Raw genomic sequence first — 16,591 nt, 5'->3', positions numbered from 1 at the left:
GACCATGACACCCAGGAAATAGACAGAGACCTTGGGGATAAAGGTCTTTATTCAACAAAGTTATCTTACTCAGTAACAAAACAACAGGAGGTAACAATTCCCCCAAAGATCTGGAACAGTATCCACCCCTCATAGCAGGCAGGACAGCCTGCTAAAAACAAAAAATTCCGCTGCAGCCAGGGTCTCTAGAAGCCACTTTTTCAAAGATCATAGTTGGGGTTCTTCCGAAGAATAACAAAGCCTTCCAGAATGGGGGTGACAGGAAGAAACTCCTCAGTGGCCAACTCTGCCCGCTCCCCATGGGCCAGCAACACTGGCGTTGTATGAGTCTGGAACCCTGTGATTGTTTTTGGCTTCCCAGCCTGGCCCACCACATCCACTGCCTGTGGGATGAAAATAATGAAGTACAGATTCCAGAAACGGGAGAAGCAATATCCACAATCCCCATCAATGTCCACACCACTTTGTGAAATAGGATTAAATATACATTGTCCAAGTTCTTTTGGTATACCCTGAGCCCCCCCCCCCCCCCCCCCGAGACAGGGTTTCTCTGTGTAGCCCTGGCTGCCCTGGAACTCACTCTGTAGACCAGGCTGGCCTCAAACTCAGAAATTTGCCTGCCTCTGCCTCCCAAGTGCTGGAATTAAAGGTGTGCGCCACCACCACCCGGCTGAGTCCTCCTTTTTAAACTACCCAATTCCTTACCTGACCCACACGGACAGAAACTGGCAATGGTCGCAGCTCCTCATCAAATGTAACCAGCATCCGAGGCTGCATGGCGGCTACCAGCCCATACAGGACATAGTGAGACTTGCCTAGGATGACTGAGGGAGGAGAGCACAAACACGAGTTGTAGACAACGAGCCAAGCCTAGCCTGGACTTCAGGAATCTATCGCAGCCCTGACCCACTGAACTATTACCTAAGAGCAAGCTCTGTTCCTTGTACACCCACTATTAACCCAAGGGGCTTCTACCACTCTTTGCTCACACCCCTAAGACCTGAAAATAACTTCTCCTAGTCACTTAGGAGTAAATTCATCTTGAAAGCTTTTGGGCCAGATCAAAAGTGTGAGAAGTTAAGGTTTAATGACCCCCGCCCCCCAACAAGCCCAATGAACCTAGAAAAGTTAACTTAGGATTTTAATCCTAAATTGCTACGGTGGCCCTGGTAAGGGCAAATCAAGGCACACTGTGCACACATGTACTGTTTCTGACAGGAACTCACTGTTTCGAACATCCAGGAAAGAAACAAGCACCGTGAGTAGCCCTGCCACCGCTACTTGACTCATGAGCTGCCGATCACTGTGATAGGGGCAGAGGGTAAGTGTGCCCTTCCCTAAATGTGTCAAGCCCTGCAAAACAAAACAAACAAACAAACCAGAAGTGTTAATAAACAAGAAGTCATATCTGAGGAGACATGTTCCTTCTCAGGCAAACAAAAATCCCATACCCAGTCGTATCTCTCCTAGGCCCTCCTACACCACCACATATATTTCTACTGCCACACTTGAAAAAGGAGACACCTATTCTTTACCTGTGCCAAGCGCACCATGAAGAGGTTATTGGGGTCCTTGGCATGATATTGAGCTAACTGGCGCAACATTGCAGCCAGACGGGCATTATTGGTACCTAGAAACAAGAAACATTACAGAGGCTTAGAAAAAGAACCTTGAATCTTCTAGTCTGTTCAACATCTTTTTCAAGTACTTACCACTGCCCACCATGCCCATAGCAAAGATGGAGTTATAGGAAACTTCTGGATCAGCATCATGAGAGAATTTGCTTAGCGTATCCAGGATGTTGAGTCGTGGATTTGAAACAGAAATTAGTGCCAGTGCTAAAGGTACAGCGCGACGGAGGGTAGGCTCCCCATATCTCAGCTGGTGATAAAAATAAATAAAATAGTTTGGGAAAAGAGGTAGAAACAAGTTTGGGCAGAGATAGTTCACTGGGTAAAACTGTCCGCTGTGCAAACATGAGGTCATCTGCAGTCCTAGTGCTCTGGAAGCTCTCGGACCAGCTAATCAGGAGAAATATAAGAGACTATGGTGGTTTGAACAGAAATAGCCCCCATAAAGCTTGGTTATTAGGGAATGGCATTATTTGAAAAGGATGTTGAGGTATGGCCTTGTTGAAGGAAGTGTGTCACTAGGGATGGGCTTTGGAGTATCAGAAGCCAAACCTAGGCCTACTGCCTGACTGCTTCCCGCAGGTCTGGACACAGAACTGTCAGTTGGCTAGCATAGTGGTTCTCAACCTTTGGGTCTCAACCCTTTCTGGGAGTTGAAAAACCCTTTCATAGGAGTCCCCTAAGGCCATCAGAAAACATTAGACATTTATATTATAATTCAGAACAGTAGCAAAATTATAGTTATGAAGTAGCAATGAAAATCATTTTATAGTTAGAAGTCACCACAGCATGAGAAACTGTATGAAAGGGTGAGAGCAGTAGGAAGGTTGAGAACCACTGCTCTAGCACCATGTCTGTCTGCATGTCATCATACTTTCTCCCATGACAACGGACTAAACCTCTGAACTGTAAGCCAGCCCCAATTACATGTTCTCCTTCATAAGAGCTGCCTTATGGAGAGAGAGATGGCTCCATGGTTAAGAGCACAGACTCTTCTTCCTGAGTTCAATTCCCAGCAACCACATGGTGGCTCACAACTATCTATAATGGGATCAAATGCCCTCTTCTCACCAGACACTGTCACTGTCTTCAGTGAGTGTACTCATACATAAAATAAATAAAAAAGTGTTGCTTTGGTCATGGTGTTTCTTCACAGCAAGAGTGTTGATTAAGACAGAGACCCTGTTTCAGAGAAGGCAGAAGGTGAAGACTGACACCTCTATGCATTTACACACAAGCACGTATGGCAAATAATAGCCACCAAAACCAGAATTAGGCAGGACTAAAGTGTAGTGTGGTGGTGAATCACTTCCATGTATGCATAAGGCCCTAGGTTTAACCCCCAGCACCTACTACCCCCATATTCCAGTCTACTCTGGGCTACTCACCAAGTGACCAAAAGTTCGCAATGCCATCTCTGCACCAATCTCTTCCCCCATAGCAATAAGTGCAATGCCCAGAACAGCTACTCCCTGCAATTCAAGAGGCACAAAACTACAGTAAGCTCCAGAACAAAAACCGAGTCACCCAAGGCTCATCTAAGAAGAGCTATCCTGCAGGGAACTCCTTGTCCCTCATGGACAAAACTCAGTCCTGCTATTCTAACTTGTAGCAGTACTCAGGGGAGGAGCAGAGGCCAAAAACAAAGCTCAACTTTGTTCTGCCTCTCATATCAACATGCTATCTTTTTCAGAGTGCCTGCTGGCCCACACCTGATGTGCTCCCATGTCAGCAGGGGCTTCCTTCTTGTCCTTGTCCTTCTTTTCCTTCTTGTCTTTGTCTTCCTCCTTTTCCTTAGAGTCAAAGTGCTCACTACAGATGTGGAGGAGCTGCTGAACCTTCAGCACATTCCCAGAGCCTGCAGTGGGACAGCGAGAGCAAGGAAAGAAAACGAGAAAGCATCAAGAAAAAACTTACTCTGTAAATACAAGAAGCCTTAAAACTCCGAAGAGCAGAATGAAAGACAAAAAAGAAACAACCTGAGAAAAAAAGAACCAACAGAGAAGTAGAGTTGCTGGATAGTAAGGCACAGACCTGCATAGGCACATACATCCACCAGGGTATTGGCAAAACTGCGGAATGGCTCTGACACCACCTCCAAGGCAGCCAGGATGGCCTCAATAGCTTCGCCTTTCCCTAATAGAGAGTAAAGAGTCAAAGGACATTGGCTTGTATCCAGCTCAGCATGATACGTAAACCCTCCAATTGTATCCAATTCTGTCAGGCCTTTGATAAACATTTCTCACCCAAGTGATTGAGGCCCAGGCCAAGAGGAAGCCAACGAGCATAGGTATCCTTGAGCTCAGTCTCAGATTTCTCCATGATGGTCTGAAGGATGGTGGAAGTGACATCTCCATTGCAGGACCCCACTGCTATCATCCCACAAGCTAGAGCCGTCACACCTGCCACCTAGAAATAAGAAAGTCAACATTACACACACTGACATTTTCCTTTCTGTTTGAGACAGGCTCTCACTATGTAGTCTAGATTAGCCTGGAAATCAGAGATCTGCCTACCTTTGCTTTTGGGTGCTGGATTCAAAGTGTGTGCCACCATACCCAACCACGGTTAAGATATTAAAATGCTTACTTAGGTAACTTCATTCATAAACCTAATTCTTCTGATGCACTGTAAGTTATACTTCCTTACAGGCAATTAATTTCTGTAAAATCAGTGAGTACTTGCATATGTCAGGCACTGTGCTAACCAATTTGCATACTCTTTTAAAGTGTTATTACATTACTTATTTAGCACGCAAACACACACAGCACACAGGTAAAGGTAAAGGACTCTGTCCTGCCAGCATGGAGGCTTGATTGCAACCTCAACAGTCCTGGCTTTGCGTGCTCCTAAACAGTCCTTATAGCTTTTGGCAATTAAATCAGACTCTGCATAAGCAAGAAAACGTAAGATTAGCTAATGACTAAAAAGTCAGAATCATTGCTGTAGCTTCTATCTAGAATGTCCCCAAACCGTGTGTAAGATGGTGGCTCTTGGGAATCTTGGGAAGGGGTGGAAACTAAGGGGTGGGCCCATTAGGAAGCATTTGAAAACATGAGGGGAGTTACCTTGAAAAGGACAGTGGGAGCCAGGCGTCGGTGGCACACGCCTTTAACCCCAGCACTTAGGAGGCAGAGGCAGGCGTATTTCTGAGTTCAAGGCCAGCCTGGTCTACAAAGTGAGTTCCAGGACAGCCAGGGCTACACAGAGAAACCCTGTCTCGAAAAAACCAAAAAAAAAAAAAAAAAAAAAAGGAGAGAAAAGGACAGTGGGGCAAGATCTAAGGCGGGAGAGAAGGGTGGGAATAGTGGTACCCTGGTCCTCCTCCTCTTTGCTTCCTTGCTTGCTGCTAAGGTGGAGTTTGTGCCTTTCCATGTGCTTCCACCAGGACGTGCCCCTTTCTTAGCTGTTAGTCCTCACCTCCATCAGGTTTCCTCCTTACAGTCTAAGGGGCTAGACTGGGGTTTCAGAGTCTAGAAGAACTCAGCAGTACAACACTAAGCTTCAAATTCCAGCCTGTCTCCTCCTGTCCCTTCTTTGGTAGGGGGATGGGAAAGGTGAGAGTAAAGGGACTGTTCTGTAGCCTAGGCTGGAACTCATGAAATTTTTCCTGCCTCAGTCCCTCAAGCACTGAGATTACAGACATGAGCCATCACACACAGCTTGAAATTGAAAGTCTAAGAGATTTTATTGAGGAGTCCCACAACCCCAACACACCACCCCTACCTTTTCCATTAGACATCAACAACTCACCTCCATGCTGGACTTGGAATCTCCCATTACAGGTAGCAGCAGTGTTAGAACATCTTCCCGATTAGAGCCAGCATAGGCCAAACCTAGCCTAAAAAGTCAGAAGATAAAGTCCCCCACATATACTCAGGAACACAGCAAGAAAGGAAGAACAAAAACAGAACGAGTCACTAACACATTCACCAGGAGCCAGATTACTCAACAGCACATGACAGTCTTTGGCAATATCTACTCCAGAGTTTATAAGATAGGTATTAACAAAAAGAGAAGCAATCTCGGAGAAAATAAGATTTTAAAAATAAATAAATAAGCAAACAGGGCAGTGGGCCAATCTCTGAGTTCTAGGTCAGAGACCCGGTCTATAGAGTGAGGTCTAAAACAGCCAAGGCTACACAGAAAAACCTTGTCTCAGAAAAAAACAAAATCAACAAACAAAGAACAGTGGGAAGCCTTACCCAAAGATGGAGCCAAGTCTCATGGTATTGCTGTTATGGAGAACATAGTCTGAAAGCAGTGCCAGGGCAGGATCACACTCATTCCGGACTCCAGAATTCACGATACCACAGGCAAGGAGAGCTCCTGACTGCAAAGAGCAAGCAGGCTCTTTAAGCTACCTACCCTCTTAACTACCAAGTACACTATGGGCCTTTCTGTGGCACTGTATCTGGAGTAAGAAACTGGGCATGCCTCCTGTGATGGTTTGAATGAGAACGGTTCCCATAAGCACATATATTTGAATTCTTGGTCCTTCTGTGTATGATTAGGAGATTAGGCCTTATTGGAGAAAGTGTGTCATTAGGGGTGGGCTTTGAGGCCCAGTCTCTGTCTCTGCCTCTAACTTGCAGATTGGAGCTCTCAGGTTTTGCTCCAGCACCATGCCTGCCTGCTGCCATGTTCCCCACCATGATGGTCATGGACTACCCCCTGAAGCTGTATAGAAGCCTCAAATTAAATAATTTTTGTTTAAGCTGCCTTGTCACGGTGCCTCTTCACAGCAACAGAAAGTAACTAAGACACCTCATTAATAAAAAGGAGGTACTAGGACATGAGAAGAAAAAGTCCCCGATGAATAAGCTTTGCCCAGACTAACCTTGATGTAGTCCTCAGAGGAGTACAGATACTTGTCAATCTGGGTGAGGCCACCATCCACATCCCACAGCAGAATCATGCCAAGAGACGCAGCAGCACTTAGCATCCCTACGACAAGGAAGACTGTCAGCTTTAGAAGGGTCCACCCCAAAGAAACTTATAAAGGGCTCCTCTGGAAACTGTACTGTGGATGCCTCTCAGGTAACATCTGACTATATGACAAATAAACAAGGAAAGAAAAAGAGGGGGGTGGGGAGGGAGGAAGGGAGGGCGAATGAAACTATACCATGGTCCTTGTTCTTGTAAAGCCATTTGTTGCCATCATCAGTCAGTAGTTTATCTTGACCAAAGGCTGCATTCACAAAGCCATTTACAAAAGAGGAGGCTAGGTTCATTCGTGCAGAATCCACTTGAGAGCCACTGCCACCAAACCCTGTATAAGAGAGGGAAGGCAGTTGAGCTAGGACATGAAAGGAACACAGCATGGGAGAAAGTCTCTGATTTAAAAAATAAAATAAAATTTTAAAAAATTGTTTTTTGTTTTTAAGATAGGGTTTTTCTGTGTAGCCCTAGCTGTACTAGAACTTGCTTTGTAGACCAGGCTGGCCTCAAATTTAAAGATCTACTCGCCTCTGCCTCTGCCAAGTGTTGGGATCAAAAGGGTGTGCCCTCTACCACCCAGGTCAGTCTCTGACTTTATTTTTATTTTTTTTAATTAAAAAAAAAAAAGATTTATTTATTTATTATATATAAGTATACTGTAGCTGTCCTCAGATACTCCAAAAGAGGGCATCAGATTTCGTTACGGATGGTTGTGAGCCACCATGTGGTTGCTGGAATTTGAACTCGGGATCTTTGGAAGAGCAGTCGGCGCTCTTAACCACTGAGCCATCTTGCTAGCCCAGTCTCCAACTTTAAATTAATCTATGTCTCCATAAGAATTTGAAGTGCTTTAGAAATGGGTTGTCTAAGCTGTTATTCCCAATACAATTAGAACAATTAACAGTCCCTCCAATGCCCACAGAGCTACTCACTGTTATTCTCTAGGTGGGTTTTGTAGATGTCATCAGGCACCTTGGGCTCCATGATGTCCAGCTGAAAAAAAGCCAGAGGGTCACAACTGCTTCCCCAGTACTCCCCTACCTAGCTGTCCCTTCTGTTCTCCCACTGAATAGCAACTTTAACCAGGGAGTCTATTGAAAGGTATTAGTCAGGGAGGTAGAATGACAGAACTTCGGCCAAAACCCTTCAGGACCAAGAGGAGACCCTCACCTCCCGAGCTAAAGCCAAGAAGTTGCTGTTGAGCTGGACATTGGACATGATTTCTGTGAGGTCTTCATATTCCTCTACATCTTCACTCAGCTCCAGGAACACTCCATGCCGACCCAGCATGAATGCCATCTGCTTCTGGACCACCCTGTGGGGGAAGCGGTCACACCTGCTCACTCTTAGCCACTATGAGACAGAAAAGCCTCTGTGTCGCATCAGAAACTGCTACGTCTCTGATTTTTACACAAAGCACATACACAGACTCATCTTTCCTTTTGCCAATTTCTCTACATACACATCTTTGCAGGAAGTGAAAATGTCTTCTACCAGTTCCATGTCATTGAGCATCAGTGCCAATCTCAGAGCTTCAGGGAAACGGCTAAACTTTCGGAACACGCCCAAGGCGCAGCGCAGGAGGGCAGAGTTCTCAGGTTCTGGTACATAATTCACACAACTACAAAGTCAAAAGTAGTACAATTTCAGGACGTGCAACTCATGTAACTTATTTAAATCCCTTCCCAAGTATACACACTGAATGCCTACTATACAGAAGGCAATGTAGCATGTTCTAGGATTACTAAGGAGTCACAAAGTCTCTTCCTTCAAGAGGAACCCTAAGACTCCCTGGAAGACGAGTGCTACCTGCTCTCCTGTACTCACTCACCTGGTGAGATAGAGGCAGACCTTGGCGTAGGCGTTCTCATCAATGTCCTTCTCTAGCATGTCCACCTGCTCAATTTCCATGAGCAGGTCACAAGCCTCGTGCTCTGCATTGTGAGCCATGTTGTAGGGGACGATTTCCTTTACCAAGGTAAGCAGTGGTTCCCGCTGTGCTTTCTCTGCATCATCCAGCTCCTGCCACTCCTTGGCCACCTCTCCTGCCAGATGTCTATGGATAGATAGACTTGCTCATTAGGGAAGCATGTTGCTGGGAGTCAAGGAATTCAGTGTCTGGGGGATTCAATACATTCAGTTTCCCAAACAAACAGAATAATGACCCCAAGTCCCTTCTCATGTCCATAAAGAAAATGCCTTACCTGACGTATTCATGGCCCCATGACGCCAGTTCTTCCTGGGAGCCCACGAGCCGATACTTGAGGCACTCCCGCTCACCACTCATGGTCATGGCCAAAACAGAGATGATGTCAGCTGCAAAACACTAGGAAAACAGCATGTGCCATTACAGAATCAAGATTACTGTCCACAAAATTCACCTATAAAATTCAATATATACTAGTCTCTATACAGAAAAGTTCCATGCTAAGCCTCAAAAAAAAAAAAAAAAAAAAACCCTAAAGTTGGTGTTGCTAGCTCCCTCTGAAGCTAACCTAACTCAAGAGTAATAAACAATGGGGGAATCAAAGAAAGATGCTTCTGCCGGGCAGTGGTGGCGCACGCCTTTAATCCCAGCACTCGGGAGGCAGAGGCAGGTGGATTTCTGAGTCCGAGGCCAGCCTGGTCTACAGATGAGTTCTAGGACAGCCAGAGTTATACAGAGAAACTCTGTCTCGAAAAACCAAAAAAAAAAAAAAAAAAAAAAAAAAAGCCAGATGCATCTGGGTTTGGGTTGTAGTGTGTTTCCCATTACACCACAGTCTCATTACATCATATTGCCTAGTTTGGCCTCAACATTCTAGACCCACCCAGCATAAATTTTAATTGCAATAATAAACTACTAAAAGGTGGTAATAATAATAGCAGCATAATCTAGGGGTCTGAAAAACAGGCTCAACAGTTACAAAAACATGCTGCTCTTGCAGATGACCTGACTTCAGTTCCCAGTACCCACGTGGTGTTCACAACAGCCTAACTCCAGTTCCAGGGAACATGTTCCCAGCCTCTGGCCTGTGCAGACATCACACGCACAGGATACACATACATACATACATACAGGTACGGAGGCAAAACATTCATCCACATAAATACAAAACTGAATTTTAATTTTATTAAAAAAATATTACTTTTATCTACTATTATTTATTTATAATTTAAATATTCTACCTAAATAACTATAAATTAAATGATCTAGAAAGATCACTGTAACTGCAGTATGATAGGCAGATGATGTGGGAGTCAAGGACAAAAGCAAGCCAATTAGGAGGCTACTCAAAATACACTGCAAAGTAAAGACTTCTGGGTCACAGTTGCACCAACAGGACAAATGTGACTCAACTGAGGGTTTTTAAGACATAAAAGGGGCTCACAACCATCCGTAATGAGATCTGACGCCCTCTTCTGGTGCATCTGGAGACAGCTACAGTGTACTTAGATATAATAATAAATAAATCTTAAAAAAAAAAGACATAAAAGGGATGAATGTACATGGGACAGAAGAGAGAGAAGGGACATTAAATATAAGCCTTAGAAAGCCAGGCATACTGGCTTATGCCTCTAACCCCAGCACTCCAGATAGAGGCAGGAGGAGGAGGAAGGTCATAAAATAAAGTTCCGTCTAGGCCACACAGCCGAGTTTGAGGTCAGCTAGAGGGGCTGGAGAAAAGGATCAACACTTAGGAGGACTTCCTGCACGCTCATGAAGATCAGAGTTCAAATCCCAGCACCTATTAAGACATCCCAAAAACCTCCAAAAACCAAAATCAAAAAGACATCCCAAAACCAACTATAAAGACCGAGGGTCTTTAGGCATGCATAGGCGTGACACTTATGCATATGCACATGCATACAAGCACATGCATTCAGGCACACACATATATGCACACACTATAAAAATTTTAAATTAAGTCAGAAACACATCGTGCTAAGAAAATCTTAAGATATAATGAAGCAGAAACTTCTAAGGAGCTGAGAAGCATTCTCAGGCTTTCCACTGGAGAATCAGTCTCACTGTGATGAACTTTCCAGCTAGATGGGGTCCACTAGGCTTTCAGTGACTTAGCATTAAAAAAGGAATTATTCAACTGGACAGGTCCCAGCCATATTCTGAATTACCTTATTCTCCCCAGGGGCCATGTTCTCATAGATTTCCTTCAATTTGCCATAGTGTGGACGCAGAAATTTGAGAGGCTTGGGTACTGAAGTCATGGAAGTTGTAGAAGAACGAATTTGTCTTCTCAGTTCCTCCAGAGCTGGTCGATATAGAGATGTATCTTTCTCCTAATAGGGGATGTTAATGCTCAGACCAAAAGGAGTCACATTTCTCCACATCACGACCCATACATACTTAACCAATGCTTTGGTCAAAGACATAACTGGCTCCTATTTCATGATGCCTCAACCCCTGTAAATGACCTGAGACCCATGACCCCATTTAAATACCCTTTGTAACTCTTCCCTCAAATTATCGTAATATCTAATATGTGGTATCTAATTGTTGCCTCAAAATGAAATAGAGTAAACAAATGAGAAACATCAACTATACTCCCCCTGTAGTAACATCTTGACTCACCCCGAGTCGCTCCACGAGCATCTCCAGTTCATCTTGAAGCTGTTTGTCCTCCTCAGACTGGAGGGTTAGGGGAAGAAGCTCATCAAAAGTGGGGACCCGAATCACATTCTCCTCCCACTTACCCCGGGACAGGTGAAGAGTGTGAATGTCTATGGACAAGAAGAGGGCGTGGGATAGGGAAGCAGCCCTATAGGAAAGGCTGTCTACCTTAGGAACCAGGCAGACTCTGCTTGGAAGCCATTCTAGGAAATAACCAAAGAACCGCGATGTGATGGTGAGGGCCTCAGGGAGTGACAGTGCGTAATGGGGCGGGCAGGGTATAAAGAAAGGGTCGCCCCATCCTGAGTCTCCCCGGTGCGGTGGGCAGTACGGAGTCGGGCCCGAGGCCTTCGAGCCAGCAGTGACTCAGCCCAAGGCCTCCTCCTCGGGCTCCCCAGGCTGCGCCTCACCAGCTCCTGCTCTTTGTCTTTTTCCCCGGCATCCCTTCGCTCCTTGCCACTCGACTTCTCGTCCGCGCCGCTGGGGGTTGTCGCGGAGGGCTGTTGGGACTGCACGGGTGTCTTGTCTCGTCCACCCTCCTCCATCTCCGCCACTACTGCCGGCCTGCTGCGCGCGCACCTGCTCGCACCGCCCCTTTTCCCAGAAGGCCACGCGCGTTGTCCTCCAGACCGGAAGCGCCCTGCGGATCCCGAGTCCCGCCCTCTGGAGCAGGACGGGAATTACTGTTCCGGCTTCCAGCCCGAACGGCTACTGTTGAGTTAGGGTGTCTCTGTGCGTGCAAGGGTGGTCTGACTGCAGAGATGCCTAGCTCTCCGATCCTGTAGCTTCACCACAACTGGATGCATGGTACGATGAGAAGGTCATCCTGAAGACAGGACGTCCATACATGTTCATGCTTGCTTTAGTCCTCTGTAGGAGATTTCTATGAGCTCAAAACTCTTCAAGTCTTGACCGAGTCTGTGTGACTTCGGTGTAATTATGCCACTACTACTGTGGAATAGTAACCGCAAACCATTTCCCCCAAAGTGAAGATGAAATTTACTTATTTATTATCCCAGGTTAGCCTCGAACTTACTTTCTAGCAGAGAATAACTTCATTACAGACATGAGCTGCTGATGCGTGTAGATCTTGGATTCTAGGCATAACCATCCATTTCCACTGCCAATGACTTCTTCAGCCTTTGGAGAGAGATTGAACAGCCCATTGCTGCTCTGCCTGTTCTATAGCCGTATAGTCCTCTGTAGGAAATGTCTACCGGTTTCTGTTTCTATGACTTCTATCACAGATAAGAATACATACATACGTACATACATGCATACATATATCAGGCACATACCATATGTATGGTATATAAATATTTAGTATGTATATTTCATGTATACATATGTGTGTATATGTATATATGTGTGTATATGTATATATATATATATATATAATCAACAGTCACATACCAATTAGTATGTTGGAGATGAATTGGAAATTGTGCCCTAAAAGGTTTATCAAGAAGCTGATGAGTCCAGATGAAGAGGATATGAAAAGCTGTTGGGATATATTTCAAGTTATTTTGTAGGAATACATTGTTTTGAAATAAAAACTTGGAAAAATGTGGGAAACTCAAACTTTCAAAACATGATATTAGAAACAAATCCTGCCATGCACCAGCAGTGTGGTTTTGGTAAGCTACCTAAATTAAGTCTGTTTTCTGCCTATGTGAAGTACAAAAAGTTTCTCTTGTAAGAACACTTAAAGAATGAAATGAGCTGGGCAGTGGTGGCGCACACCTATAATCCCAGCACTTGGGAGGCAGAGGCAGGCAGATTTCTGAGTCCAGCCTGGTCTACAGAGTGAGTTCCAGGACACAGAAAAACCCTGTCTCAAAAAAAAACAAAAAAAAAAAAAAAAGAAAAGAAAGAAAGACAGACAGAAAGAAAGAAATGAGCCAGGCATCGTGGCCCATACTTTCAATCCCAATATTTGGGATTAAATAAGGAGGCAAAGGCAGGTGGATCTCTGTGTGTTCAAGGCTAGCCTGGTCTACAGAGTGAGTTCTAAGCAAGCCAGGAACTACACAATGAGACCCTGTTGAAAGTTTTAATAGTGTCTAACTTTTTACACCACTTGGGGTGATAATGCTCCCCTCAAGAGCCAACGACTAACACAATCTCAGGGCCAGGCATAGAAAACCTTCCTCAGAGTTGTTGGTCAGGAGGGTCCGAGAGACTCCTAAAACAATATAAGCTATTGCTGTTGTCCTTGGTTGCCTACCAGAACTTGAAGGTAAGGCTTTGTTGCTAAGGAATTGAGTGGAACTGACCTGGAGGCCTCTTCCCTGAGGTCTGGCTCTCACAATGTCTTAAGGCGCTCTGTAAGCTGCCAAAGAGAAGAGCAATCAATAGTCCTAGCCAGCTGTAAATCGTATAAATCAGAATGACCAGCTCAGTGTAACACTCCCAAAGCTGCAACAACGTCACTTTATTTTGAGGGTAACCAACAACCACCTAATTGGACTTGAGTCCTGCTCAGCAGGAGGGAATTCCTGCTAAGTACTATAAATCTAGCCAACTAAGATTGCCATTAAAGCTACATAATGATATTGGGTCAGTCGCTATTTTTTGTATGTGATATTTTCCCAAAAGACAAGTGTTTTGTGGAGATTTTTACTGTTAACTTTAGAAATGACAGCAGACAATATATTCACTGATAACCAGGTAGGGATTATATTATGACCCTACCATTTATAATTTGATCATCCTACACGTTTCACATTTCTGAATATCCTCCAAGTTGGTATTCCATCTGTAAGGAATACCCTTCAGTTTTCAGTTGGTAAATCCTAGCATCCTCTGAGCTCCAGTTCAGTCTCACCTTCTAGGATACTTTTCCTTTCTTGCCTCTCAGATTATGTATGTCTTTCCTGAGCTCCTGCTATAATTGACACACGTATCTCCCGCCTTGTACTTTAAGCTCCAGATGGTCAGGGAACTGTATTTGATTAATCTTCGTGCCCCTAGAACCAAGTTAGTGCCTGGTTTGAGGCAGGCCTTAACAAATACATAAGAAATGACTGAATGTCTTTGCATTGGTCCTTAGGTCATCTTTGTACATAATGAGACTTTGGGGTTTCTCTCTGGAGCCCAGAGCTATAAATTAGAAAACTGTCAGGAGAACCATGATAGGCCCTTTGAAAGTGTGCTTTTTTTTGGGTTTTTTTGTTTTGTTTGTTTTTGTTTTTTGTTTTTCGAGACAGGGTTTCTCTGTATAGCCCTGGCTGTCCTGGAACTCACTTTTGTAAACCAGGCTGGCCTCAAACTCAGAAATCCGCCTGCCTCTGCCTCCCGAGTGCTGGGATTAAAGGCATGTGCCACCATGCCCGGCTCAAAAGTGTGCTTATTTTTATGAAGTATTCTCTTTTAGCCTGATAGTTCTAGAGTTTTACCAAGGGTAAGATCATGTTTCTTGGCAGGCTTTTTTACTTTGGATGAGAATAAATTACCCAGTGGGATAGCATAGATGCCCTAGTATTGTTCATTTTCTCTTCTGCCTCAACACAACAGAATATATAACACAAGGCTGTTAAGGGTAAAGGTGACATATACCTGAGGTTCACCTTGCCTTACTTATTTTTTTAATTAATTTATATATTATATGTAAGTACACTGTAGCTGTCTTCAGACACTCCAGAAGAGGGTGTTAGAATTGTGTTGCATAGAAAAACACCTGTTGCTGGTGATGGTCCCACACAGAGTGATGAATCTGACTGGCAGACAGATGTCTGCATTTGACTTAGGAGATTGTTGGTGATTAGGAGCCCCTGAGTCCCAAACATGTCTTGGTACAGTCTGTCTTGTCTGATATTGAAGGTCCTGGAATCTTTTCCCATTTTCTCCACTCATAAAACAGAGACGGTGAGCTGGGCATGGTGGTGCACACCTTTAATCCCAGCACTCGGGAGGCAGAGGCAGGCAGATTTCTGAGTTCGAGGCCAGCCTGGTCTACAGAGTGAGTTCCAGGACAGCCAGGGCTACACAGCGAAACCCTGTCTCGAAAAACCAAAAAAACCAAAACAAAACAAAACAAAAGCCAACCCAGAGATGGTGGCATTGTGGGCACTTTTCTTTCTGTGAGACAGGGTCTCATATTCAAACTGGCCTCAAGTTCTCATCTGTAGCTGAGGATGACCTTGATCATTGTGCGTCCACCTCTTGCCCTGTTATTATTCAAATGAATGCATATCAAAGTAGACATCTTTGTGGAGTGAGCTCTCTTCTTCCACCTCTATGTGGGTTCTGGGGCTCACACTCAGGTTAACCACTGGACCAGTTCACTGGCCCAAATTAGGGGTCTTGTCTCACTATATAGCCAAGTTGGCCATGATATCACGAAGATCCATGAGCTTCTGCCCCCGTCCCAAGTGCTGTGATTACAGGTATGTGATGCCACTCTTGGCCTGAACCAGGTCTAAAGATGGCCCCTGAGATCAGGCATCAGGAAGGTAGAACTTTATAAAGCCAAGCATCTCACATAGTCAGTACACTCTAACATTACAAATCTTACCCACTGTTCAACAGCCAGGCTCCACACATTATTTATTAGTATCTCCTTGAGTTCTGGAATTTGTAGAGCCCATAAATTCATTTTTCCCCAGGGTGTGGATGAACCTAGGACCTCGTTCATGCTAGGCGGGCAGTCAGTCTACCATTAAACTACAGCCTTAGCCTTTTATATCATTTTAAGACAAGGTCTCACTATGTTATTCACATTGGTCCCTAACCTATGTTCCTCCTGCCTCTGCCTCCCAAATACATGGGATTAAAGGCCTGTATCATTACACCTGCATTGAATTTCATTTTCGAAGTATTGAAGCTGAATGGTCTCAGAAACCATCTTACCCAACCCACTTATTTTACAGACTGCTGAGGAACTAAGACCTGAAGAGGGGATGAGCCCTGCCTTGTGCCATACGTTAGTTAGTGGAAGACAGAAGCTGGCACTAGAACCAGTTCTCCAGACACCAAAGCTCTCCTCTCCCCAATACACTCTGAATCTACCCTGTGCTTGAGCTTACGGGTTCAGACCTGACAGTGTGGCTCAGTGGATCAAGACATCTTGTTTCCTTTGTTTGTAACTGCCTTCCCTTGGTAATCTGCTAGTACTTCCAGGTAACATGACATGGCCCCATGTGGGGACAGTCTGGTCCACTGAAAAAACTGGGGCAAAACACAAGTTATGGGCAAATCTAAGGGACCAGTGGCACCAGCGGCACCAGAAACAGTTATGACAAGCTCTTACCTGTTCCTTGCAAACCTGACAAACTCACCCCTACTCCACCTCCAGAGCACCCATGTGACTGGAATCTTTCCACTGTTTTGCTGTCCTTCCTATTTTATAGATGAAGAAACTGAGGGATATGGTGTGTGTGTGTGTGTGTGTGTGTGTGTGTGTGTG

At 44.8% G+C, this 16,591-nt stretch overlaps 1 protein-coding gene across 3 annotated transcripts; it reads right to left on the bottom strand.

The window, feature by feature from the left end:
* Positions 1 to 31: 31 nt before the first annotated feature.
* Psmd2 (proteasome (prosome, macropain) 26S subunit, non-ATPase, 2) lies at positions 32 to 12,324 on the bottom strand. 3 transcript variants are annotated; one of them, XM_030249039.1, is made up of 22 exons: positions 12,221 to 12,324; positions 11,595 to 12,054; positions 11,146 to 11,202; positions 10,689 to 10,853; positions 8,777 to 8,898; positions 8,404 to 8,628; positions 8,035 to 8,193; positions 7,743 to 7,887; positions 7,505 to 7,565; positions 6,757 to 6,903; positions 6,472 to 6,578; positions 5,837 to 5,964; positions 5,385 to 5,472; positions 3,878 to 4,040; positions 3,666 to 3,767; positions 3,344 to 3,489; positions 3,020 to 3,103; positions 1,713 to 1,881; positions 1,536 to 1,630; positions 1,227 to 1,353; positions 706 to 824; positions 32 to 383 (listed from the first exon to the last, which is right to left on the bottom strand). In XM_030249039.1, the coding sequence occupies exons 2-22, from the start codon at positions 11,727 to 11,729 to the stop codon at positions 201 to 203; spliced, it is 2,727 nt and encodes a 908-aa protein (XP_030104899.1). In that variant the 5' UTR covers positions 11,730 to 12,054; positions 12,221 to 12,324; the 3' UTR covers positions 32 to 200. The 3 variants fall into 3 exon arrangements, 2 of the variants coding, with proteins under 2 accessions (XP_030104899.1, NP_598862.1); NR_027485.1 differs by lacking the exon at positions 12,221 to 12,324 and having other exon boundaries at positions 11,146 to 11,294; positions 11,595 to 11,794; NM_134101.2 differs by lacking the exon at positions 12,221 to 12,324 and having other exon boundaries at positions 11,595 to 11,794.
* Between the last annotated feature and the right edge of the window lie 4,267 nt (positions 12,325 to 16,591).

This window comes from Mus musculus, chromosome 16 (genome assembly GCF_000001635.26).
Source record: "Mus musculus strain C57BL/6J chromosome 16, GRCm38.p6 C57BL/6J".
NCBI lineage: Eukaryota > Metazoa > Chordata > Mammalia > Rodentia > Muridae > Mus > Mus musculus.
Note: the sequence above shows the minus strand (reverse complement) of the source record. Positions and strands in the feature narration are given on the sequence as shown.